Source organism: Furipterus horrens, unplaced genomic scaffold, assembly GCF_987537825.1.
Source record: "Furipterus horrens unplaced genomic scaffold, mFurHor1.1.pri manual_scaffold_6, whole genome shotgun sequence".
Taxonomy (NCBI): Eukaryota; Metazoa; Chordata; class Mammalia; order Chiroptera; family Furipteridae; genus Furipterus; species Furipterus horrens.
This window is the reverse complement of record NW_028327176.1, coordinates 17,199,767-17,226,838: the sequence shown is the minus strand read 5'-3', so window position 1 is coordinate 17,226,838 and position 27,072 is coordinate 17,199,767. Positions and strand designations below refer to the sequence as shown.

Below are 27,072 nucleotides of genomic sequence, written 5' to 3'. Positions count from 1 at the left end.
AAAGTCCATATATTTCACATCATGAGATATACCTAATCTCTCTTAAAGCTGAATCTATTTTATATCTAATTGCCCACAGTATTTTAGAAGCTGCCCACAGTAAGAAAGAAGCAACTGTCACCCCTTGGTAATAACATATAGACAGGACCACTAATACAGGAAAAATAAATGAAACTAAAAAATTAAATACAAAAAAGTAAAAGCACAACTATTTAGGGGAATTGTGTACAGGAACAAACAACCCTGCATTAGAACAATCTTGAGAGTAATAATATACCCAGCACAAATAATTATATCTACCATAATTACTGAAAACCATTAATAACATGTTGGATAAATAATAACAATCATTAAAAGTGGTTAAAATGAAAAGTTTTAATACTTATTAAAACAATTCCATTATTTATGTAAACAGCCCTATTGCCTGTTTATGGGGAATAAATGGAATCTTATACTTTCTAAATACAAAACCACTAAAAGTTGTCTAGGTACTGAAAGTAATTTTACTGAGAAGCCCCACCCTGGTAAAGAAAACAAATTAAGATTTTTTTCCCTTTGAAATGTAAACTGAATGGAAAAACTATAATGTGCCCTGGAATTTTCCATCCCCCCCATATGTATATATATATGCACACATTATTTTATAGATATTCACATATAATATACATAAGCACATATGATTTTAGTCATATATATGTGTAATATTTGTAATAAAATTCCAATTTTGTTTTTCTACTTAAATTTTGTTTAAAAGGTATTGTTTTATTATAAATTAATTTAAGCTTTGTCTCAGAAAGCAGGATTTGAAATAGAATTTAAGGTAAAATCACACTTACAAAAGCAACTTCTGGTAGAAAGTCTTTTGGGGGGGCAGGTGATGGTGGTGAGGAAGGAGAAGAAAGTAAAAGGAAAAAAACTAAATAGCATTAACTTGGTCACAATGGGTTTCAGTTTTCAGCATTGAGCCTCGTTGGAGTAGCAGACTTATTATGTAAATCAGCCTCTTTACAGAAGAGAAAATAAATACAATGGATCTTACCAAATGTCATTTATATAAAGTAAAATGTAAACTATAACTCAGCTCTCAGGTCTGGAGATTAGTTCTGATTGACATTCATTAAATAAAGGTTTCTAATATTTTTATAAGAATAGTAAAAAACCCCTGGCTGGTGTGGCTCAGTGGATTGAGCGCGGGCCTGCAGACCAACGGGTTGCCCGTTAAAGATTCCTGGTCCGGGCAAATGCCTGGGTTGCAGGCTAGATCCGCAGCTGGGGCGTGAGAGGGGCAACCAATGGATGTTTCTCTCCCACTCTCCCTTTCTGGTCTCTAAAAATAAATAAATAAAATCTTAAAAATATATAGTAAAAGATAATGATGCCAGCCTGTTAAACCGAGCATGCCGCTGTCCAGGGACAGCCAACTGACCTGGAGTCTGCAAGATCCTTGCCCATGTGGGAAGGCGACCCTCCCCTCCAAACCCCTACTCTTATTAAGGATTTCTGGACCCAAGGATAGGTAAAATGACCATGTCCATTTGAAGCAGCTAGAGGAGCATGAGACCTTCGCCCATTTATAAGATTATAAAGGATCTTAAGTCTGAGAGTGGGGAAATTTTACAGAGCAGGGGTACCCCCCCAAAAAATTATTAAAAAAATAAAAAAGAAGAAGGAAGGAAAGGGGAAGGGTCTAGTCAGGAACTAGTATAAATGACTCATGGATATGGACAACGGGGTGGGGACTGACTGTGGGAGAAGGGGTGGAAGGGGTAGGGGGGAGCAAGGGGGGGAAAAGTGGGACAACTATAATAGAAAAACAATAAATAAACCAAAATTAAAAAACAAAAATAAAAAATAAATGTAACTATGAGGCAAAAACAAAAACAAAGTTTTCCACTATAACCATTTCTAAGTCAACACACTATTCTAGCCAATGCAACAAGGCAAGAAAAATAAAGATATAAGAACTGGAAAGGGAAAAACAGAAAAATCATATAAATCAGAATGTCTGGCAAATCGTGGCAGAGTATGTTTATGGTAGAAAATTGTCAATAAATAAGGAGAGATTCCTAAATACTGAAACCATAAACGTTGCAAATAAAAGACATCATACTATTAATAAGAGGCAAAATGAGGAAGAGGAGTCATATGGTGCATAAGATGGGTCAAGTACTAGTAACTGTATGCTTCCAAAAGATATTTCCTGATAGAAATAAATTTGATTCACCTAAGTTAAATTTTAAAAGGCAGGAGGGGGAATATTTCTATACAGATTATTTTTCTACTTATATCCTAAATGTGAATGAATACCTAGTGCCTGGGGTAATTATAGACACAGTGGTATTAATAAATACTATTAAAAATTATTAATGAATTAGTAATTAAATAATGAAAGGACTATAAAATGATATTAAGCACAAGCCCAAATATTAATAAACGTTTAGATCAAATTGAAAATGTGTTTGAGTTTTCAAAGGTATATTACTGATTAGATGCAGTCTTTATAATATACTGAGGTAGAGACACTGCTATAGGAATTGGAAAAATTTGACACATGGCACTGCAAGGTTAAAGTAGAAATTATTGACATATCCTAAGTAGTAAAGCTTATCAAGACTATTCCATCTTACCAATGTCCTTCAAGTAACCAGTGGCAACTCATGGTAGCCACACATATTTCCTTTAAAAGGATGGAAGTAAAGGTAGCTCTAGACCCAGACAACATTAAATCAGTTATGGCAGTAAGGAAAAGGCCAAGGTACACTTAAATATCATGGCTCTTGGTACAAATATATGATCTCTTAATCACATCAATGGCCTCATGGTTCGCACTATATTTCTAATTTTGCCACGACACAGAATAATTTCCATAACTGTCTTAAGAAACAAGAGTAGCCAGCAGGGGAGTGGATGGAGGTAGTTTACATCAGATATCCAGATGCCTTATTTATTCAAACACCAACAAAGATCTGTAGAAATGCAGTTCTAAGTGGCTGTTTACATGTATATCAAATATATACAACCGCTTCTGTATTAAGAGATACCACAAATTACTTGAAATTTGGTAGATATGACCAAAAACTTAGTGTTCAGGCCATCTCTCTCTTTCAGTTCTTCCCATACTCTTACCTTGAGAGGTGGTACTTTCCGCACTTGGATCCTGTCCCCTCTATTAAGAAAGGGCTGTGGAGAGACTTGAAATGGCTGCTGGTGCTGGCGATTCTCAGTAACACGTGGCCTTTTCTCCCAGTTTGTAGGGGCCTCTTCTTGGGTGAGAGATTTCCTCTTGAGGCTGTGATCAACCAGAGCTGATGAAGGCTCTTTCATAGTGGTCTCCTGTAGACTTGCTTCTATTATGGACTTCATTATTGACTTCTCCACTCCAGGACTCTTGGGTTTGATCAGAGACTTAACTAAAGCTTCTTGGCTTTCATTTTTGTTATAACTAGAAGTTGTAGTGAGATGATTCTCCTTCTCAGATTCCTGCTCAGCAGAGGCAATTGGCTTCTGTTCCAAGACATCCTCATCCTTTGGGCACTTGATGGGAAGAATGCTGCTAAGCTCATTTGTATCACTAGTGGAGGCAAGTAGGGGCTCTGTGGATTTCGAGTTTGGCTGCACCTCATCTTGGTTTTCATGCTCCTCCGTTATGACAGGTGATGGCATATGCACTACCTCTCCTTTAGACTCTATATGGGGAATTACAGGGACTATACTGACAGGAGAAGCCTCTGAAGGAAGCATGGATTTTGGTTGCTCAGCTGGGGTTTTCTTTACTTTGGGATCGCTGGGTGAAGCTGTCAATTTCTTTGAATCCTCAAGGCTCAGACCAGAACTAAAAGGTGAAAGAAAAATATTCAATTTGAGAAATGGCCCAGTTATGGAAAGTATTATGAGATAATGGTATATGGCAATGCTTAGAGGAACCTGATACTTATAGGTATGCTTCATATAGTATCTTCATTATTATGAGTAAAGGTTCTGGAGCCAGAGTACCTGGATTCAAAGCATGGATCTGATACTGACTATCCATGTAATATTAAGTAAGTGACTAGCCTTCTGTATCTCAGTTTCTTCAATTATACATGGAGATTAATCATTTCATAGTGTTGCTATGATAATTAACTAAGTTAATGCATGTAAGATACTTACAACAGTACATCACCCATAATAAAAGTTCAATAATGTTAATTATCATTATTACTTCCTGTTACAAAGGGGCCACACTATCTAGAGATATGCATCACAGACTACCCACAGGGAAGTGAAAGGCAGCCAAGACCCACATGCCCTGATGTTGAGGGTTTGGACTGTGATAAACTGTGCTCTGCAGTACCTGTAAAAAGGACTGGCTCAAAAAAAACTAAGAGACCCTGAGGGGATAGTAGGAAAGTTGGCTGTCAATGTTCTCCAGAGGTTAAGAATTATAACTGAGTTTTGGAAAGCCTATTTAAATTTCACTTGGTATAGATCTATAATTCTGAGATCCAGTGCCTCCAAGCTATCCTGGGAGTAAAGACCAATTGGGACTTCCACATGTGGCCTAAGAGCTAGGCTACTCCGTAGTGGTCACTAGAGACACCTCCTAATGTTTCGGAATACTGCTTAATAAGAAGCACTGGTGGGTCAGTGGTAGAATTCTTGTCTCCCACTTGGGAGAGCTGGGTTCCACTCCCAGCTTATGGGTCCAGTTTCTGGCCTATGAATTCTAGAATAGTGTTTAACAGGCAAAACAAGACAGCCCTCTTTGGTGACTTCAAATAATCAGTACTGCGCCTCTAAGATAGAATGCATAAGGACAAAACTGAACAGAAATCCAAACACTCCTTCTAAGCCCTGACTGGCATGGCTCAGTGGGTTAGGCATCATCTAGCAAAGCAAAAGTTGATGATTCAATTCCCCGTCAGGGAACATGCCTGGGTTGTGGGCCAGGTACCTCGTAGGGGCACATGCAAGAGGCAACCAATCGATGTTTCTCTCGTACATTTATTTTTCTCTCCCTCACTTTCTCCTGCCCTTCCCCTCACTCTTAAAAAAAATTAATTAAATCAAATTTTAAAAATTCCTTCTATAAAAGCTGAAGAAAAGTAAGAGCTGAAAACTGAAGGATACATCAACTACTGTAATGCTCTATCTGCCTATTGTGGAGAAAAGTAACAATACTTACTGAATACCTGATATGTAAAATAATGGTCTAAATGTAGACACTCCATCATTTCTATATAAGAACTCAGCTCACACCAAGACTATCAAAAAATCAGTATATCAGACTCTTAACCTCGTAGAAATCATTTCCTAAAGGGTCATGAAGGGATAAATGAACCCTACTTGGAGATAAGAAAGAGAGCCAATAGTTCTCAAGCCGTGGTAATTGAGTCTCTTTAAACCACTGCCAGTAAGCACACAGAAGAATGAAAGAAGACTAACAAACAAATTAAGACTCTAGGTGCTCAATCGTATTTCAAATAATATATCTCCCCTGTCACCTATTTAAATGTCCCCCATTAAGACTTCATTTGGATTTAATTAGAAAAAAACTGATTTAGACCGCAGCCTCTTGAGAACAGGATTTATATCGTGTTTCAGATATACAAGGCCTGTCTGGAAAAAGTCCAGCCATTGTTAATATAAAGAGAATGGTTTGTGTGACATCGATGTAACCTGGCAGCTAAGGAGCATGGACTGGAATGTGCATGCATGAACAATGACGACTTCACTCTACTGGTCAGTGGGGGCAGTAGATGCCATTGAGTGAGCATGTGTACTGTGCGACCGTCATATTCAAAATGACTGAGCAAGTAGAGCAATGAATCTGCATCAAATTTTGCATTAGGCTTGAACATTCCTCTGTGTGGAAATTACTGGGATAATTCAGAAGGTCACAACTATGAGCAACTGGAGATTGGCAGCTTCACCATGACAACGTGCCTGCTCATGATCATGTCTCGTGCAGAGTGTTTTGGAGAAACATCATATTACCCAGGTGACTCAGCCCCTCTACACCCCAGATTTGGTGCCCTGTGACTTCTGGCTTTTCCCAAAACTAAAATCCCCTTTAAAAGGGGAGAGATTGCAGACCATCAATGAGATTCAGGAAAATACAATGGGACAGCTGATGGCGACTGGGAGAACTATGTGAGATCCTAAGATGCCTACTTTGAAGGGGACTGAGGTGTCTTGTCCTACATATAATGTTTCCTGTATCTTGTATCTTCTTCAATACATGTCTCTATTTTTCATATTATGTGGCTATATACCTTCTGGACAGACCTGGTATATCTCCTGGGGTGCCTTCTATAGAGGAGAAGCTGTTTAATTAAACATTGGATATAGCAGTCCTTATTACAGGATTCCTAGGATTCCTTAGTGATTCTGGATGTTATTTTACTATGGGATTAAAATTAACTACTATAAGAACATACAGAACTTCAGCAGTCTTATATTTTATAAAGTTACTGGACAAAAAGCCAATCTATTCAAAGAGAGAGACTAATTCAAGATAACTAAAATACAATGGTATGTTTTAAGAGCTAAAGATTATGAGTAATCCAACTATGTGCACTTGAGATTCATGAAGAGAGAAAAATTTTCTTGGTAAGGAAGAACTGGTGAAAATAATAGAAGAAAACTAAGGACTAGATTTTCTAGAATGGTAATAAGAGGAAGTACCACATGACATATACAAATTAAAAGAATCTATCTTGATATTACCTCTGACCATAGTAGCTTTCAAAGAACTGTTCTTTCCATGGCTCTACTTTTTTCTCCTTCTCAATCTCTTGTCGAATTCTCACCTGCATCTCAGGTGTAAACTCACCTATAATGTACACAAAAAAAATAATAAGAAGAAGATATTCAATAGAAATACACTGTTTGCAACTTTTAGCTATTTGTAAATCATGAAAGACCCATAAAGGAGTCAGAACACCATCCTGTGAGAGCAATATAAATTTGCCCCAAATTCCTCACTGTAAGGGAATGCCTAAGTGCCAACAGGTGAAATAAAAATACTTGCACACCCCATGTAGTTTTCAGTATGTGGCTGAGGTCAAGTTGGCCTCTTTCCTGGGCTTTCCTTATAGTATTTTCCTCCCTCCTGCTCCAAACATCATAGTCCCTATAGATTTCTTTTATCACTAACCTTGAATCTGTAATTGCTTTCCACTGGAAAAATACTCTAGAGCTTTCAGTAAATAATGCCAATGGGCATTTTATTATTTTAAAGTTCTGTTTCTCTAAGGGAACTTGTGATTTAGGTCTAACGGCATAATGAGTAGTTGTGGCCCTGATTAAGAGTATTTAAGAGACTTCTGGCCAAGATGGAGGCCTAGACAGACACGATGTGTCTCCCTCCACAACTAAGAAGGAATACGACTTCCTCAAAAATAGAGACAACCATAAGTTCCAGAAAATCAAGCTGCATGGAAGTCCAACAAACAAAGATATAAAGAAGAAATACTCATCCAGACAGGTGCAGAGCCGGGGCAGAGAAGACGTGGTGCGGTGGCGACAGCAGTGGCAGGCCAGCAGAAAGTACAGTCACATGTTTTAAAAAGTAGGGAGGGTCACCTGAGGAGCGTTCCCAGCTTCTCACCAGACCTCACAGCTCATGGTACCAGCGCCAGGGAAAATACAGCCTCACTGCTTCTAACTGTGCAAACCAGTGGCAGTTGGGGCAGAGGAAGAAACTGCCGGTCTCTCAGCAGAGTCCACTTGTTTAAAGGGCCCCTACAGTCCTAGAACATATGCAGAGCCACCATTCTGGGAACGATGGCCAGGGCAACAGCTAAGCGGTGCCAGTCCCATATGGAAGAAGGAGAAGTGCATGGAAAACGGGCCAGTGCTGAGCAAGCGGCATTGTTCCCTTTCAGACCCCTCTTCCACATACAGTGCCAGAACGTGGTGAAACTGGGTCGCCCGTACTGCAAATACCTAAGACTCCGCCCCTTGCAACTTAACAGGTGTGACAGTTCTACCAAAGACACAGAGACAAACATAGGAGCCTGTCAAGATGAGGGGAGAGAGAAGTATGGCCCAAAAGAGAGAACGAATCAAGGTTCCAGTGGGAGAACTAAGGAACAAGGAGAAAGCCAACCTAAAGATGAGAAGATAGCCAACCTAACAGGTGTAGAGTTCAAAACACTGGTGATAAAGATGCTCACAGGCTTGACAGATATGCTTAAGTACGGCAAACACAAATGCATAAGAGAAGTGAAGGCTATGTTAAATGAAATGAAGGAAAATCCACATGAAACCAATGGTGAAGAGAAGGAAACCGGGCTTCAAATCAATGATTTGGAACATAAGGAAGAAAAAAACAGTCAACCAGTACAGAATGAGGAAACAAAAATTGAAAAAATGAGGAGAGGCTTAGAAACCTCTGGGACAACTTTAAACATACCAACATCCAAATCATAGGGGTGCCAGAAGGAGAAGAGGAAGAGCAAGAAATTGAAAGCCTATGTGAAAAAATAATGAAGGAAAACTTCCCAAATTTGGTGAAGGAAATAGACATACAAGTCCAGGAAGCATAGAGTCCCGAACAAGCTAGGTCAAAGGAGGACCACACCAAGACACATCATAATTAAAATGCCAGAGGTTCAAGATAAAGAGAGAATCTTAAAAACAGCAAGAGAAAAGGAGAGAGTTCCCTACAAAGGGGTGCCTATAAACCTGTCAGCTGACTTCTCAAAAGAAACTTTGCAGGTAAGAAGGGACTGGCAAGAAGTATTCAATGTGACGAAAAGCAAGACCTACAATCAAGATTATCCAGCAAAGCTATTATTTAGAATGAAAGGGCAGATTAAGTGCTTCCCAGAAAAGGTAAAGCTAAAGGAGTTCATCATCACCAAGCCATTATTTTATGAAATGTCAAAGGGACTTAAGAAAAAGAAGATCAAACTATGAACATTAAAATGACAACAAACTCACAACTATCAACAACTGAATTTAAAATATAAAAACAAAATCCAATGAAGCAAACCAGAATAGGAACAGAATCATAGGTATAGGGATCATTTGGAGGGTTTCATCTGGGTGGGGTAAAGGTGAGAAATGGGGGAATGGTGCAGGGATTAAGAAGCATAATTGGTTGGTACAAAATAGACAGGGGAAAGTTAAGAATAATATAGGAAAGACTGAAGCCAAAGAACTTATATGCAAGACCCATGGACATGAAAAAACGGGGGTGGGACTGCTGGAGGGAAGGGGATTACTGGGCAGAGGGGAACATACAGGGAAAAAAATTGGGACTATTGTAACAACATAATCAATAAAATATACTTAAAAATAAAGTATTTAAGATTCCAGCAAAAAAGGCAGAAAGTTATTTTGGAAATGTCCATTTTCTAACTGCATCACTCTACTGCCCTAGCAACAAGGCAGACACATGCCAAACACCCAGCTGCTCTGAATATGCCATTCATTTGTGTACACTACCAACCACCTCAATCCTTCCCAGGACATCAGCAGAGAACAGTCAATGTGTAAACCACCTTTAAAGTTGTGGCTCAGAAAGGCCACTCCCTTTTCACTCTAATACCCAGGACGCTGAGGAATAAGAGGTGGAAATGATAGACGAAGTTTAAAACCTCCTGGGATTAAGAAGAGGGAAAGGAAAAGTTTTAGAAAGCGGTAGAAAGCACAGTCCTGATCTTATGAGTAGGAAAAGAGGAATTTCGCCATCAGAATCCAACCCAGACCTTGTGCTCTTTTGTTGAGTCAACTGTGTATAACAGAAAGAAGAATAAAAGTATTTAATGTATTGAACTCTGTTCAGATGTATACAGTGTTCAATTCTAGTGCTCAAAAAATATTATCACATGACTATAGATATATCAGTAACTGCTCATATGAAAAAAGATAACACTAATAATCATCAAGGTTTCATTGCTAAGAGTATTTACTTTAAAAAATAGGGTTTGGAAGTCATAGATCCTTTACCAAATTATTTGTCAAGAAAGGCACTGGTAATGAATTATGTTTTCAAGTGCTATTGTGATTTCAATTCTTTCAGGAAAAAAGGGGTCTCTGCTCATGGAAATCGTTAAGAAAGAGAAAGAACCAAAGTGTTCAGCAAGGGATCCCTTCCACACAGAATCTATTCTAAAAAGAAAACCAAGGAGAGAAAAGTCAATCATTTCAGTGAACAATATAAATATTAATTAGCTGGTCAATTAACTCTAACTGTCAATGTATCTAACAAAAAGTATGCAATAAATAGCATTCCTAATGCTCTCCCTAATAAATTTATTTATTCTAAAGCTTTTCACACTTCTAGTGGTTTTAATAATGGCTGTATATTATAATCACTTAAGGGAACTTAAAAAAAAAAAAAGAGGGAGATCCAAAGATGGCTGCAGAGTAGGTAGAAGGTACATCCATCTCCTCCCAAGACCAAACTGGAATTACAACTAAAATATAGAGCAATCAACCTGTATAACCAACTGAAGATGAGCTGAAGAGAAGTCTTATAACCAAGGCTTTTACAGAAGCCACGTCAAGACTATTAGAAAGGGTGGAAATGTGAAGAGCTAGCTCTGCTCCTGTGGGAGGTAGCTGACTTTCTGGAAGGCTATCTCACCTGCTAAGACTCACCCTGAGAAGTGTGGGGTCTCAACCCCAAACCGGGCTGCCCAGCCCAGAGAACCAACCAGGAAGAGGCACCCACATAACACCTGGCTGTGAAAATCAGTGGGGATTCTGTCCACCAGGGAGACACAAGTCTGCTGGAGACACACGTGCCCATTTTAAAGAGCCAACACACAAAATCTTGTTTGCAGCCATCACCCTGAGCTGGCAGAGGGAGGGTAGAACAGACTAGAGTCTTTGAGGACAGACCAGGTTTTATGGCTCTAGGGAGAGCTAAAGGGACAGCAGCAATGATACCAATGCTGAGTCCTTCTCCCGTACTGCAGACGCCATCTTTCTTGGTCAGAGCAGTCCCCCTTTACATGGGGGAAAGCAATAGCCCCAACCTCTGGGCTCCCTCTTGCCCCACCCTGCAAAGCGTGCACCCTGTGAGGAATCAGCTGCCTAATCCAGAGTGTAGAGGTTGGACAGACTCAGGGTGTCAGTGACTGACTTGTGCGGCTTTGGGGTGAGGGCCAGCCGCCCCCACTGAGGGCCACGCCCCCCCACTTTCCCTTGAACCTGACTGCTGCTTCCCCTCACAGGAGATCTGCAAACCCCTCCCTCCCAACTCCTGGTAACAGAATCTGGGAGAGACTGAACTGTGTTGTGTGGCTCTGAGGTGGGCGCCACACCCCAACCGTCCCCCATCCTGACCAGCACCCCTCCCTCACAAGAGATCAACTAGCCCCACCCTCCTGACTCCTGGCTACCTTTCCCTGCTGAGTCCAGCCTCCCAGAAGAATCCTGGACAGACTGAGTTGCGTGGTCTAGGACAGGAGCTCTTCTTCCCTCACATACCTGATGGATGCAGAGCCCTTGACCCTTCACAGAGCCAAATCTTGGGCTGTCTGAGCCTAAGAAACTGCTGACTTTGCCCTGATGGCTCCGAGATGCTGCCCCACCAAAAAGGTGTGCGAGCACCCAGCAGGTGGCAGCTAAAATCGGTATACCCTAGTGAACATGACTCACCCCTACCTGTGACTCACTGAGAACCTACCTCATGAAACTCAAGTACCACCAGAGGCTCTTGCAGTGACTGAGCCTAACAGGCAGCTGGCCGGAAGAAGCAGATCTCAGGGTACCTTTAAGACCTTTGCTAACCTGCCCAAGTCCAGTGCTGGTAAAAGCCAGCCTTGGTGTGCAGCTTGGCCCTTATAGGAAGGTCCTATGCTCACCCAGGCCCAGAAGAGGCAGCTATGAACTATGGATCACTTTATAGCTCCAAAGAGGTGGCCAAGGGCCAGTCATAGGCAACGTCTGACATTGGCTGGCACTGGAGTCTCTCAAGAGGGTCCAGAACCAATGCACCCAGTGGCCAGCTTCAGACAACATCAGACCAGGATCCAATTAGTTTCACAAGCAGCATATACAAAGGGAGATCTCAGGAGGCACCAGATCCTGCTAAGGTGAAATTCATGTGGTCAGCCCCTTCAGAGCAGCTCATAGCTCTGGTCAGGGTTGGTCCTCACAGTCGGCCAGCCTGAGGGTCAACTCCACACACAAATGGGCCAATAGCAATCAAGACTCAATTACAATAGGAGGGCACACATAATGGACACAAGGGACATTCCTGGGGACCCAGCCTAGGTGATCAAGGAGACTGCACCGCTGGGTCCCACAAGACACCTCCTACATAAGGCCACCCTACTAAGACTGGAGTCCTAGCAGATTAACCTAATACATAGAAAAAACACAAAGCAGCAGCCAAAATAGGAAGACAAAGAAACATGCCCCAAATGAAGAACAGAAGATATCCCCAGAGAAAAAAGCTAAATGAAGTGGCAAACCTTCATAAAGACTCATCAAGAAAAGAGACAACTCAAATAAATAAAATCAGAAATGAAAGAGAAGTAATACCTGACACACAAGAAATACAAAATTGTAAGGAAATATTACAAACTATATGCCAACAAATTGGACAGTCTAGACAAAAAAAGATAAATTCCTAGAAATATACCATCTTCCAATATTGAATCAGGAAGAATCAGAGAACATGAACAGACAGATCACGGTTAATGAAATTGAAGTAGTAATCAAAAACCTCCCAACAAACAGAAGTCCTGAATCAGATGGCTTCACAAGTCAATTTTATCAAACATTCAAAGAACACCTCTCCTTCTTAAACTATCGCAGAAAGTTCAACAGGAGGGAGGGCTCCCAAACTCATTTTACGAGGCCAGCAATATTCTATTTCCAAAGCCAGATGAAGACACTACAAAGAAAGAAAACTACAGGCCAATATCCCTGATGAACATAGATGCTAAAATCCTCAACAAAATATTAGGAAACCAGATCCAGCAATATATAAAAAGATCATACACCATGAACAAGTGGGATTTATTCTGGGGATGCAAGGTTGATACAATATCCATGAATCAAAAACTGGCAAACCAGCCAGTAATTCTTAGTCACAATCTATATTTATTAAAATGTTCTGACTGCCAATGAACTGTATACTTCCAATGCATTGGTTTACAATATGTAAACATTTTTAAATCTGTTTTTTAAAAAGTTCTTAGCGATTCTTTTTACTGTTAGTTTTATTGAGCTTGGGCAATTAATAAAGAGGTTATCTCACTGCTTACCAAGCCATAATTCATAACACCATAAAATAATTCTAATTCTATACGTTTAGGAGCTTATTAAAATTTTAATTCCTAGGAATTAACCTAAAATTAATTACTGAATTAGAATCTTTAGGAAAAGGGCCTAAACATATGTACTTTTTAGTTTCCCAGGTGACTTTAAACCCTTAAAAACAACATACTGTCAGACCCAAACCAGGTTACACAGGCTTCAGGTAAGTCTAGCAATGTATTTCACACAAGATAGCTAGTTCTACCCTGTAGAAGTTTCCTATCCTTTGCTTTCTAAAATTGTTCAAATACCTCTTGAGGCACAGAGGTACCACTATGCCCTCACAGAGGCTCCAAGTGCATACACATGCCAGGAGACATAGGTAGAACACTTACCTTCTGAGAGCCTTTCCTTCCAGCCTTGGGCTGCTGAAGTGAAGAACTCATTGTTAAGGGCTGAGCTATTTAACTTCATCAGACCATCTGGACCAACCTGGGTCAAACAATAAGCCAAGGAAAGCTTACAAAGACAGTCAAATATATCTTGTGAAAACTTGACTTTCTTTTCTTTTTAGAAAAGAATGTATATACATTCAATTTTATAAAAAACATGACTATATCATACCATGCTGCTTATTATGGACACTTCTCTATTATAATCTTTTTTCTAAAATATTTCTTTCCTTTTTTACCTCTTTTCCCTTCTTCCTCTTTCAATTACATTCCCCATTAATTATACTCAAAAAATCATCTGCAAATAAATAAATACATATACGTAAGAGTTTTTCTTCGGAGACATTATTATTTGTTTTAAAAAACTAAGACCAAGTTACATACACTGCTCTGAATCTTACCTGGCTGATGTAATACACATGGAAGTCTCTCCAAGTCAACTTTAATTGTTTTAGCACCTTTGTAATACTTGCATATTATTTTTAAATATTCTATTTTATTGATGATGCTATTAAAGTTGTCCTGGTTTTCCCCCTTTTGTCCCCCTACACCCAGCACTCTCCAGTCCCTCAGGCAATTCTCCCACCATTGTTCATGTCCATGGGCCATGTGTGTAAGTTCTTTGGCTGCTCCATTTCCTATACTGTACTTTACATCCCCATGGCTATTCGTAATTACCTATTTGTACTTCTTAATTCTCTGACCTCTTCACCCATTCCCCTAATGCCATCTCCCATCTAGCAACCATCAAAATGCTCTCTGTATCCATGATTGTATCTCTATTCTTGTTTGCTTAGTTTTTTTACATTCAATTGTTGATAGATTTGTATTTTTTTGCCATTTTATTGTTCATAGCTTTTGTTTCCTTTTTTTAAAATAAGTCCCTTTAACATTTCATATAATAATTATTTGGTGATGAACTCCTTTAGTTTTTTTCCTGTCTGAGAATCTCTTTATCTGCCCTCCAATTATAAATGATATCTTTGCTGGGTAGAGCAATCTGGGCTATAGGTCTTCACTTTCATGACTTTGAATATTCCATGTCAATCCCTTCTAGCCTCTCTCTTTTGAGAAATCAGCTGACAGTCTTATGGGAACTCCCCTGTAAGTAAATAACTTCTTTTCTCTTGCCACTTTCAAGATTCTCTCTTTATCTTTAACCTTTGGCATTTTAATTATGATGTACCTTGGAGTGGGCCTCTTTGCATCCATATTGTTTGAGACTCTGTTCTTCCTGGACTTGAATGTCTATTTCCTTCACCAAATTAGAAAAGTTTTCTTTCATTATTTTTTTTCAAATAGATTTCCAATTTCTTACTCTTTATCTTCTCCTTCTGATGGCCCTATGATGCAACTGTTGGATCTCTTGAAGTTGTCCCATAGGCTGCTTATATTACCCTCATTTTTTTGGATTCTTTTTTCTTTTTGTTGTTCTGATTGGTTTTTTTTTGATCCTTATGTTCCAAATCATTGATTTGGTTCTCGGCTTCATCCACTATTGTTTTCCTGATAATTGTTCTTCATTTCAATTAGTGAATCTTGGTCTGGCTAGATCTTCTTTATGCTGTTGAGATCCTCACTAAGTTCCTTCAGCATCCTTATAACGAGTGTTTTAAACTCTGCATCTGATAGATTGCTTATCTCCATCTTGTTTAGTTGTTTTTCTGGAGTTTTGTTCTGTTCTTTGATTTGGGCCATGTTTCTTTGTCTCCTCATTTTGGCAGTTTTCCTGCGTTTGTTTCTATGTACTAGGTGGAGCTACTTTGATTCCGTGTCTTGGTAGTATGGCCTAATATAGTAGGTGCCCCACAGGGTTCAGCGGCACAGCCTCCCCTATCACCCAAGCTGGGAACTCGAGATGCACCTTTCCTGTGGGCTGAGTACACTGTCTTCCTTTAGTTGAGCCTTGGTTTTTGTTGGCAGATCAATGGAAGAGATTTACCCAGGCCAGTCAGCTGCAAGGACTGGCTATGACCACTGACCACCAACCTCCACCCTCTGTGGAGGACCAGCTGTACAGAGTGGTGGTGCTATGACGTGGTCTGGAGCTGTCCACTGAGTGAGCTGGCCCTGGGGTTTCCCTAGGTGGAGCAGGCCAAGGTCAACCTCCACTTGTGCTTTGCCCAGGGTACCCTGCCTGAGCTATAAAGCAATGTGAGATGGCTATTACTTGTGCAGGGCTTGGAGATTCCCAGGCGAAGCAAAGATGTGAATCTGAGCTGGCTGCTGCTAGTGCTGGTTCTGGGCCTCACTGAAGCCAGCTGTTGCTTGTCTGATTGGATTTAAGAAGTTGTGAAGCATGAGCCAAGACCAGCCATTCTTATGGAAAAGCAGCTTGGGTGAGACCATAAATTGGGTGAGGTGGAGTCTCTGGGGATCTCCAAGCAGGCCAAACAGTGTTAGCCAGGTTAATGAAGACTCAGATATGGCACCAGCTTGCAGGACCTGTGGGAGGAGGGTTTAGAAAAGGGACAATGGCCTCTGCTCACCTTGATGCCAGACACTTCAGTGAGTCCATGTTTGGGTTCTTTAAGAGGAACTGCTTGGGGCTTCAGCAGTTTCTTCCACCGACTCATTCCATGCTGATTTTTGCAGTCAGAAGTTGTGTGGCCTTATCTTCCTGGCACTGGAACCCTGGGCTCAGGGGTCTGTGTGGGGCTGGGACCACTTGGTCCTTAGATATCCCTCCCAAATTTTTAACCACCAAATGTGGGTGTGGGACCAGCCCATTCTACATTGTGCCCTTCCTACCAGTCTGAATGGATGTGGTTCTTCAATACTGTAGTTGTCAGACTTCCGTTCAACTCGATTTCTGACAGTTCTGAGTGATGGTTGTTCTATACTTTAGCTGTAATTCTGATGTGGTTGTTCGAAGAAGTGAGCCATGGCTGCCTATGCCACCATCTTGACCAGAAGTCTACTTGCCAATTATTTCATAGTATAATGTATCTCAATTAACTCATCAATTTCCTTTTCATATATATACTTTGTTTTCCCATAATCAACAAAGCTGCAATAAGCATTCTGGTAAAGATGAATATACTAGTGCTTTTATATCTATGGGAAAGGTTTTTGTTGTTTTAACCTTCATCCAAGGGCATTTTTTTCATTGCTTTTAGAGAGAAAATGGGGGAGATATAGACAGACAGACAGACAAAGAATCGACTGGTTGGCTTCCTGTACAAGCCATGACCACGATCAAACCCACAACCAGGAATTAAGCCCACAACCCTTTGGTCTGTGGAATGATGCTCCAACCAACTGAGCCACACCAACTAGGGCTGAGAAAGGTTCTGAGAGCAAAGAAATATTTTTGTGTAAAGAGATATTATTTTCTAAAAAGGCTAAAACAATTCACATTTCTACTAGAAATACATAAACATACCTTTTATTCCGCAAACAATAGATGTTAACATATTATTTAGTTTTTGCCAAACCAATTGGTTTGAAACGGTAAAAATTGTCACATGTTAAAAATATTTTACCAAATATGTCTATTGACTTGACTTGTGATAGCATAATATATTGTTAAAAGGTTTTAAGATTCTTCTTTAAATTACAGAATTTGGATTTCCCTGGTTTAAAAGCACAAAATCTTTTTAAGGACATAAAATACAAGATCTTGAAAAAACCTGGGTGGACAAACAAACTTGCACTCTATGCAAAGTTAATATCTACATTCCAATCAAAATCCCTATGCAGATTTTCAAAAAAATTTTTATTTACTGAATTGGAGGGGGCGGGGGCAGGGGAGGAGGAGAAGGAGAGGAAAGGGGAGGGGGAGCGGGGAGAGGAGAGAGAGAGAGAGAGAGAGAGAGAGAGAGAGAGAGAGAGAGAGAGAGAGACTTATTCATGCACTTACTAGTTGCTTCTTGTGTGTGCCCTGACCAACCTTGGCATATCAGGCCAGTATTCTAACCAACTGAGCTACCTGGCCAGGTCCCCTATGCAGATGTTTTATAAATAAAATGATCTTAATATTCACATGAAAAAAAATGATTAAAATACCAAGAGGGGGGAATTGCCTTTTTAATTGTACCTGTAAAAAACCTACTGCATATAAACATATAGAATATATAAGAAAGACAGTATTTGAAAATGTAAGAAAAAGATGGTTAAGTATATGTACTGTTGGAACAACTGGCTATATCCATTCAGTAGAAAATAAAGTTGAACCCCAAATTCAGGGCAATACAAAAAAAATTCTAGCTGGATTAAAAACCCAAATGTAAGTCTGAAGTCAAAAACAATTTTTTGAAGAAACTTAGGTTAACTACTTGGACATCCTGGGGATTGAGGAGCTCTTTTCAACCCATTTACTTTCTAAATCTATCTGGGCCAACATTATTTTCCCCTGTCTCTAGAGCAGGAATTGATAAACATTTTATATTAAGAAACACACTGCCAATACTTTAGGTTTTGCAGGCCATATAGCCTATGTTGCAAGTACTTAACTTGTCCATTGTAGCATGAAAGTAGCTAATGTGTAATTAATGAGAGTGGCTATGTGCCAATAAAAACTTTATTTACAAAATAAAAAACTGGCCCAAAGGCTACAGTTTGTTGTACTCTATAGCATTAAAAGAGGCTTAACAGGTTTTCCTATGAAAACACATCACCCAACCTTTGTTTAAATATTCCAGTGATGAGTAAGTTACTCCATCACAAGTCAATCCTTTCCAGAGTTTAACAGCTCCAACTATTTAAAACAATGTTATTTTTTAACCCCTAAACTGCTTTCCGGAGAAAAGAAATTTACCTCTTCCATATGCTACACTTTCAATATATTTGAAGAAAGGTGTTTTTATCTACTTCCTTTCCTTTTTTTCCCTCTGGTCTAAATAATGTTTTTCTACTGTTCATTACCAGGAACACCATACACTGAAATGTGGTTTCCAATGTTTCATCCTAGTAATAACGAGAATTCTTTATAAACACTACAAATTTCAAATTTCATCTGATAGTGAAGTTTTATTTCATTTAATTTGAACTCTATGCTCTATAAACATAAGAACAGTATTTCTTAGATTACTGTGTGCTTCCCCAATAACTGAAAGGGATGGGTCAAGTGACCTCCTACTGAGAATACCCCACAGGACTGCAGTCTATGGGAAGCTGAATAATAAACATAACATTTAATCTTAAAATTATTTGTGGCAATCCTTCTTCTGAGAGATAAAAGCCATTAGTCAAGACAGTTCTGAGGAACGTGCACTGCAGCTCTACACATAGGCCCTCAATTAGGTCCTGTGTTATTATTCCCAACCTAATAACCCAAGTCTTTAAAGGAGATGAAAGCAATCCCTAACAAGGTATTCTCTAAAACTCTGCCAAAATATCAGTCACTTAAATTGTTCTAAGGAAGAACTGGGCATCTGCAAAGCTAGTTTCCCCAAGATGTAATAAAGTGGGCAAAACAGTAGCTGGGAAGGATCAGTTTTACTTTTGTCCCCATTGCTGGTAGTGTACATGACTTATCTGGCCTCCCTGGAAATGGAATCTGACCTGCTTTTACGTGTGCTGGTTCACAGCACTATGAAATTGATATCAATTATGTCTAGAGAGGAGATATTCAGAATGAGAAAGATTCAGTTTTGACTTTAAAGTCAATTAATTATGATCGTTTTGCGTAGCTTACTTTTTCTCCAATAACTTCTTACAATAAACTAAGGAATATACCTAGTGCTTACTGTAAACTAGGAAAACCATCTTTAATCTTGCTTTTATGATTAGAAAAAGGACGGGGTGGAGGGGATGCAATTAGATTACTTAGAACACAGTAGGTTCTGAAAATACTGAATAAAAAACCTTTCAGAATTAAATAAACCTAAATGAAAATCATGATGGTCTCATATTCCTTTTCTAGAGAAGGAAACAGAAGATCAGATGGGGAAGTACTTGCTAGTCACTTTCCTTGATGAAAGCCGAAGTCCCAGATCTTTACCTTATTCTTGACTAAGCAAAATCTCTCTGATCCCCGCCTAGACTGTTCCCAAACCTTTGGTATTTCTAGCTACCTTTTTTTTAAGTGTAACTTTTATTGGATTTTAAAGTTCTTTATTATAAAAGTAATAAATATTTTAGAAAAATTTAACAAGAGAATAAAAATAATTAACATTTTAATCATTTCAAAGAATCCATTTAAAAAAACCCTGTTTAATGCCTCAAACAAGACAATTCTTCCTCCTGAACTGTAATCCATGGATGCCTACATCCTTCTATGATAACTAGACAAATTTTATTCTACTGGGTTGACCAAAAAGTTCACTTCGTTTTTTCCATATGATCGCTCTACTGCTGCTTAGTTGTCTTTATCCTCATTTGAAACAATTTTGTTAGATTATATTGTGAAAGCTGTCATATCAGCATGTATTTTTTAAAAAGCTTATCAAAACTGGTGATTTTTTGTGCAGCCACTGTAATAGATGGAATAAAATATACAACATTTTTAGCTTACTACACTTTATTATTTCAAAAATGGTAAAAATGCAATTGAAACATAAAAAAAGATGTGTGCAGTGTACAGGGAAGGTGTCATGACTGAGTGAACATGTCAAAAGTGCTCTGTGAAGTTTCTTGGTACTATTTCTTTGCTGTGGGGCTGTCTTATTCATTGGAAGATGTTTAGCAACAGCCCTGGCCTCTACCCACTAGAAGCCAGTAGCAGGAGATAGTCAACATACTCAAAATACTCAAGCAATAAAGTTATTGGTGAAAATGAAAAATGTGTCTTTTATTTTACAGAAAAAACTAAACGGACTTTTTGGCAACCCAGTATAACCCTGACATTTTGAGGTTATTTTTCTTCATAAGCTTTACAAGGCCAACCTATTAAGAACAGTTACATAAAAATATTCTGATTTTTTTTTAATACCTTTGATACCACTTCTTTATAGGTACACATAAAAAAGCTATTTAAAAAGACTAAGAAGTTCTAAAGAGGATGAGTGAAGGAAGCTTCAGAAGGGTTATAATACTGCTTATGCTTGAAATCACACACCTGTCGATCCACCTCTGGAAGCAGTAAAAGCAGTCGCTGTTGGCAATCTCCAGGAAGGACTGAAAAATTGTGTTTGTTGATCAGTGCTCGAAGATTTGTATTAACTAGAATGGAGTCTGGTGTCTCAACATCAATTTCAGCACATTTAGTCCTTTTCATTTGCCCTATGAGATAAAAAAGAATCATTTGGGCCTTCTTCACATTCTTGTTTCTACTCAAAGTACAGCTTGCTCTGCAATGCAAAAACAAACAAAAAACCCTATAGTTTTAAATACTTTAAATATCACACTGTGAAGAAAATAACACTTAAGGCTCTTAGAAATTTCTTCTAAGACTAACAAAGCAAGTTTTGTTCATTCATAAAGGATAAAAAAGTAATTTCTCTTCTCTGCAAAAACAGATAAAGGTCTAGAAGAGTGAACTTTTGCATTACTAAAGGTACATTTCATATTTGAGACTTAATTATTTCGCAAATAGGAATGAGGAAATTTATGATAAATAACATAAAATTTGACTTAAAAAATAGAAAAGTCAAATCTACATGTGAATTATATTGAGGCCCTTGTTCTCTTCTTGTGAGAATTTTTTTCAATAATTTGTATTTGCATTACCTAAAATGTTATGATTAAATTCCTCAGCAGTTTTAGGAAATCTGTTCACAATCAGAAAGTTCCAGTAAGACTAACAGATTTGAGTACATAAAGGTTTTAAATGTAAAAAACAAAAATATCTTTATAAAGAAAACACTAACCTAAAAAAATATTTGCAAGCCACAACCAAAAATTCTTCATATTAAAAGTAAATTTAGCCCTGGTTAGTTGGAGCACTGTCCCATACACCAAAAGGTTACAGGTTCAATCCCAGTCAGGGCACATACCTAGTGTGAGGGTTCGATCCCTATACAAGACACATACCAGAAAGCAACTGATCAATGTTTCTCTCTCACATCGACTATCTGTCTCTCCCTCTGATCAGTGAACATATCCTCAGGTGAGGATTAAAAAAAAAAAAATTCTTATAATAAAAAAAAAGAAAAGAAAAACAGAAGAAGGACAAAGATCAAACTCCCCTCCTCTGCAAACGAGACTATAGAAATCAGTCCAAATAGATTAGCAGTTCAGCTACCTGTATGTTCTTTAAAGAGATAAACGTAAAGCACAAGGACAAAGAAAAATAAACAAAGATATACCAGGGAAAAGCTAATTATGGGAAAGCTGGTGTACCTTTATTAATATCAAATGAAAGACACTTTAGGTAAAAAAGCTAATCAGTGATTGATACTCAGGCTCTGTCCTTTATAACGTATCAGGAGCGACAGCTCTACCTAAGACACAGAGGCAAACACACACAGGAGACTTCCAGCCAAGATGGGAGGCCTAGACTGACACGCTCTGTCTCCCTCCACAACTAAGTAGGAATACAACTACTGCAAAACCAGAAATAACTAGAAGTTTCAGAAAAAAAGTGGAAGTCCAACGTATAAAGTTATAAAGAAGTGGTGCTCATCTGGACAGGTAGGAGGGGCGAAGCCAGGGCAGAGAGGTCAAGCTGTGCTGTCCGTGGCAGCAGCAGCGATGGTAGCGGGACAGCAGTAAGCACAGACACCAGTATTTAAGGGGAGGCGAGAAGCACCTGAGGAGCACCCCTGGCTACAGACCAGACCCGTCAGCTTGCGATTCCAACACTGGGGAATGTGGACCCCCATTGCCTTGGACTGTGAGGCCCAGAGGGGGTGGAGACGGAGGAGGAGGCTCCTGGTCTCTCAGTGGAGAGTGAACGGCACGAATCAATCTTGGACCCCCACCCCCACACAAAACGCCACAGCCTGGTGAGAAGGGTGGCCCTTTTGTGACCAGTGCACGGAGCTCCGCCCACTATAGCAAAAGAGATGTGACAGCCCTGCGCAAGAAGCAAAGGTAAACACAAAACTGTCAGGATGGCACAGATCATGATAAGAGATCCCAGTGAGGCAGCTGATCAGCTAGCAGATATCTAATCTAACAGATCAGCAGATAGGAAATCTTTCTGAGGCACAGTTCAGAGCTTTAATTATAAAAATGCTTACAGACTTAACAGCAGATCTTAAACAAGATGGGGAAGGAATGAAGCCTAGCCCTGCTGAAATGAGCAAAAACACATATGAAACTATTGGCAAGGGAAGGAAAACCAGGGATCAAATCAACAAATTGGAACATAGGGAAGGAACAGTCAACCAGTGCAGAAAGAGGAAACAAAAAGTGAGGAAAATGAGGAGAGGCTCAGAAACCTATAGGACAGCTATAAGTGGGCCAACATCCGAATCACAGAGTTGCCAGAAGGTGAAGGAAAAACTAGAAATAGAAAAATTATGTGAAAAAAAAGAATGAAGCAGAACTTCCCTAACTTGGGGAAGGAAATAGACTTACAGGTCCAGGAAGCACAGAGACTTCCAAAAAAACTGGACCCAGGGAGAACCACACCAAGACACATTTTAATCAAAATGTCAAAAATTAAGGATAAAGAGAGAATCTTAAATGCAGCAATAGAAGAGAAGAGAATTATGTACAAAGGGGTCCCAATAAGACTGTCAGCTGATGTCTCAAAAGAAACTCTGCAGGCAAGAAGGGACTGGCAAGAAATATTCAAAGTAATGAAAAGCAAAAACCTACAACCACAATTACTCTATCCAGCGAAACTGTCATTCAGAATAGATGGGCAGAGAAAGTGCTTCCAAGAAAAAGTAAAACTGAAGGAGTTCATCAGATCCAAACCACTGTTATATGAAATGTTAAAGGGACTTGTTTAGGAGAAAGACGATCAAAACTATGAACATTAAAATGAAAACTGTATCACAACAACCAACAACAGAAGCTAGGGAACCGAAATAAAGGCAAACTAAGTAGGCAACGAGAGTGGGAAAAGAATTATAGGTATGGGGAACATTATGGGGGGAGATCAGCAGGAAGGGGGGCAGGGGGAAAGGGAGAGAGATGGTACAGGAATTAAGAAGCGTAGTAGGAGGGAGTAGACAGGAAGATGTTGAGAACTGTATGCGCAACCAATGGGCATGGACTAAGTGGGGTTACAACTGGAGGGAGGGGGGGTCACTGGGTGGAAGAGAAAAAAGGGAAACGAAACTGGGACAACTGAAACAGCATAATCAATAAACCATATTTAAAAAGAAAAGAAAAGAAAGGACAATGTTATGAACAATGCAGTAAAACTGTTTAATGCAGAAATCTGTTATAAGAAAAAATTCTGGACAAACCGTCAGCATTCTAACACTTCCAAAGGCTAAGTCCAGGTCTGTGGAAAGTGCAGAAGCAGCTCTCCCGGGTGTGGCTTCCTCCTGCCCACCTGAGGCACAGGCAGGACAGGTACTGGAGGACAGCCACTAAACTGGCACCATACAAGCAATAACCCGCTTCCTGGACTTACACCAGACCCAGACTCTAACTGTGGGAAAGGATGAAAGCACTTTGTTCTGTAAACAATGATAGGGAGCTTCTTTCTGTGGATGACACATGCGAATACTGGCTTTTGTTAGCATTTTAAGCTACTGCTTTGTTAACAAGGAGTCATTCAACTTTACTTAAAAATTAATGATATAAGTAAAAAAAAAAAACCCTAGTCAATGATTGATAAGGCAAATAAATAATGATAAAGGGCTCAAACCACAAGGAAGATTTTAAACATGAAAATATCTACGACAGCTTCAAAATGTGAAATAAAACTAACAACAGAACAACAAGGAGAACTGGACAAAGCCACTATTTAGGATGGGAGATTTCAACACATCCCTCTCAATTATCAATAAATCAAGCATACTAAAAGCCCAAACAGGAAGGGAAAAAAAGCTGAGCTATTTTTCTGACTGACTAGCTTGATCCAATTAACACAGAATTCTTTGTTTTATCCTACAGCAGACTCATATAATTCGTTACCATTACTCTAAAAAAGTCTCAATAAATTGAAATACTGGTAGTAATAACAATAAACAGCAGCAGTAAACAATTATATAGGGTCCCTTAAGTTCCAGATAGTATGTTAAACACTGGTATGTATTAACGCGTTTATTTTTCATACAACCCAACTAAGTAGGAGACCATTCCAAAGACTGAAGAAAGTGAGGCCCAAATATGGTAAGCACTTGCCCAACATTATACTGTTATGTTACAGTGCAGAATTTGAATCAAGACATGTGGCTTCAGAGTCTGCCTTTTATCACTGTACTATACAGGCACCGTATAACACAGTGCATGATCTCTGATCACAAGGTGTTTAAGTTAAAAGTTTGTAACAAAAACCTAAAAATCCCTACATATTTCCATTGGAAATGTTTTTTTTTTTAAATTTCAAAGTAACTTATGGGAAAAAGGAGAAATCACAATAAAAAGTTTAAAAACTTTCAAACTAAATGATAACAAAAACAGTACTTGAAAGATGAACGTAAACATCCCTATTAAAATAGTGCCAAAATATATAAAATGTAAAGGTTTCTACATTCAAATATGGACTTCCTACCAAAAATGGCACTTTAAAAAATTTTTTACTTCTTTTCAGAGACAGAGGAAGGGAGGGAGAAAGAGAGGGAGAGAAACGTTGACTGGCTGCATTTCACACGCCCCTAACCAGGGACCTGGCCAGCAGCCCAGGCATGTGCCCTGGCAGGGAATTGAACTGGTGACCTTTCCCTTGCAGGACAGAACCCAACCCATTGAGCCATATTTTTTTTCCTTTCACTATCTTCAACATCTTTCCAAATTATCACCTACACTCCCACCTCTTTCTTGAAAGAAAAAAAAAAAGGTGCACCATATTCCAACATATGTATGATTCATTTAACCAGACTCCCACTGATGACCATATAGGTGGTTACCAGATTTTGTTAGTATAATACTATTGCAAGGCTCTATAAACTCAAAAGCAACATCCTAGTTTCCCTTTCCCATATAGCAAGGTAGTGTTGGCATTCCTTGAATAGTTTTTACTACCATATTTTTGCATTCGTGGTGTACCTTCACATAGGAATCCAACTTTAAATTTTAACTTAAGTGGAACTGAAAAGCAGCTGTAAATTATTATGATCAAATAGTATCTTGAGGATACTTTCAGATGCCTCAAAACGGGTCATTTTTAGAATTTAAAGTTTAATTCCTCTAATTTTAGTAAAGTTGACCTTACATTTTTTCAGTTCAGGTTGCCTTATTCTACTACATTATAATGAAATCTGAGCTGTTTATTCTTCTGAGTGAATCTGGGATGTAAAAATATATGATAAACTACTAATTTTATTAAAGTTAAGACAAATTATACCAATGTTAACTAAAATAATTTCATATAAGTTATCTAATTTAGTTTTATCATTTATGTTTTACTCAAAATGTATAGCTTCTTCCATATTTTCAAAATACTCATTGTGGCAAAATGTAAAAATCCTCACATTATTTCCTTTAATGCTTATTTGCATGAAAGAAGATGAACTTTCATTTACATTTTGGCCATTAGGTCAAACTTAAATGCACAATGCCTTCTTTTTTAGATGGTTAATATTTCCTAGATTTGTATGAAAGTTGGAAATTCTCAATACATAATTTTTCAATTTTTTACATCTACATTTCTACTTTTATTAAATGAAGATACTAAAATTATGACTTCAGCTGAAGTTGAAGATAGGTCCAGTCCCCAAAAAAACTTTGTTCTGTTATTGCCACATCTCTATGCCCCTAAATCTGTGCTTGGCATATTAGTATACTTTCGGTAAGTATTTGTTTAATGAGTATTTTAAATCTTTGGCAGTGGACTTAATGAGCAAAGGGCATATTCAGTTTATGGCAGATATTGTGTCTAAGAAGAATACATAAATTTATAATCACACTTAATGTCAAACTAGATTTTTACAAAGAAGTTGTCTGAAATTCTATTCTCAAACTTAATACAATAGTTTGGGATGGTCTGGAATATATAAATGAGTATAGAATAACTTTCCCTTATAATTTTGTCAGTATTGCTATATCTTTTAGCTTTATGTTGCTTCTGAGATGTCTGTCATTCCAATTCTTGAGTCTTTATATATGAATTATTCTTTTTTTCTCTCTGGAGGCTTTTTGAAAATCTTCTCATTATGCTGGATGTTTTGAAACTTCAAAAGAATGTGCCTTGGAATAGATTTCTTTTTATTCATGTTTATTGACAGCAATTGTGTTCTTCCAGTCTAAAATCTATGGTTTACAATTCTATGAAATTTTTTTATATTACTTCTCTTATTATTTACCTTTCTTCCAATTTGTTTTTTATTTCTGCTAGTCTTACTAGTTGTTAACACAACAGACAGCCTAGATTAGAGTTCCAATTTTCTTACTTCCTTTTTCCTTACAAAACTCTACTTGGACCTATGTCCTGGGAAATTTCTCTATCTTTAACTTTTTGTATTTC

The 27,072-nt window shown here is 38.6% G+C and overlaps 1 protein-coding gene across 1 annotated transcript in view; it reads right to left on the bottom strand.

Moving 5' to 3' along the window:
* ASXL2 (ASXL transcriptional regulator 2) overlaps positions 1-27,072 on the bottom strand; it is a 119,447-nt gene that overhangs the window by 8,021 nt on the left and 84,354 nt on the right. Inside the window, exons 8-11 of the mRNA XM_090281076.1 lie at positions 20,659-20,822; positions 13,602-13,698; positions 6,709-6,814; positions 3,127-3,832 (exon numbers count right to left, since the gene is read on the bottom strand). Coding sequence (XP_090137202.1) covers positions 3,127-3,832; positions 6,709-6,814; positions 13,602-13,698; positions 20,659-20,822 — 1,073 coding nt within the window. The remainder of the gene's footprint in view (positions 1-3,126; positions 3,833-6,708; positions 6,815-13,601; positions 13,699-20,658; positions 20,823-27,072) is intronic.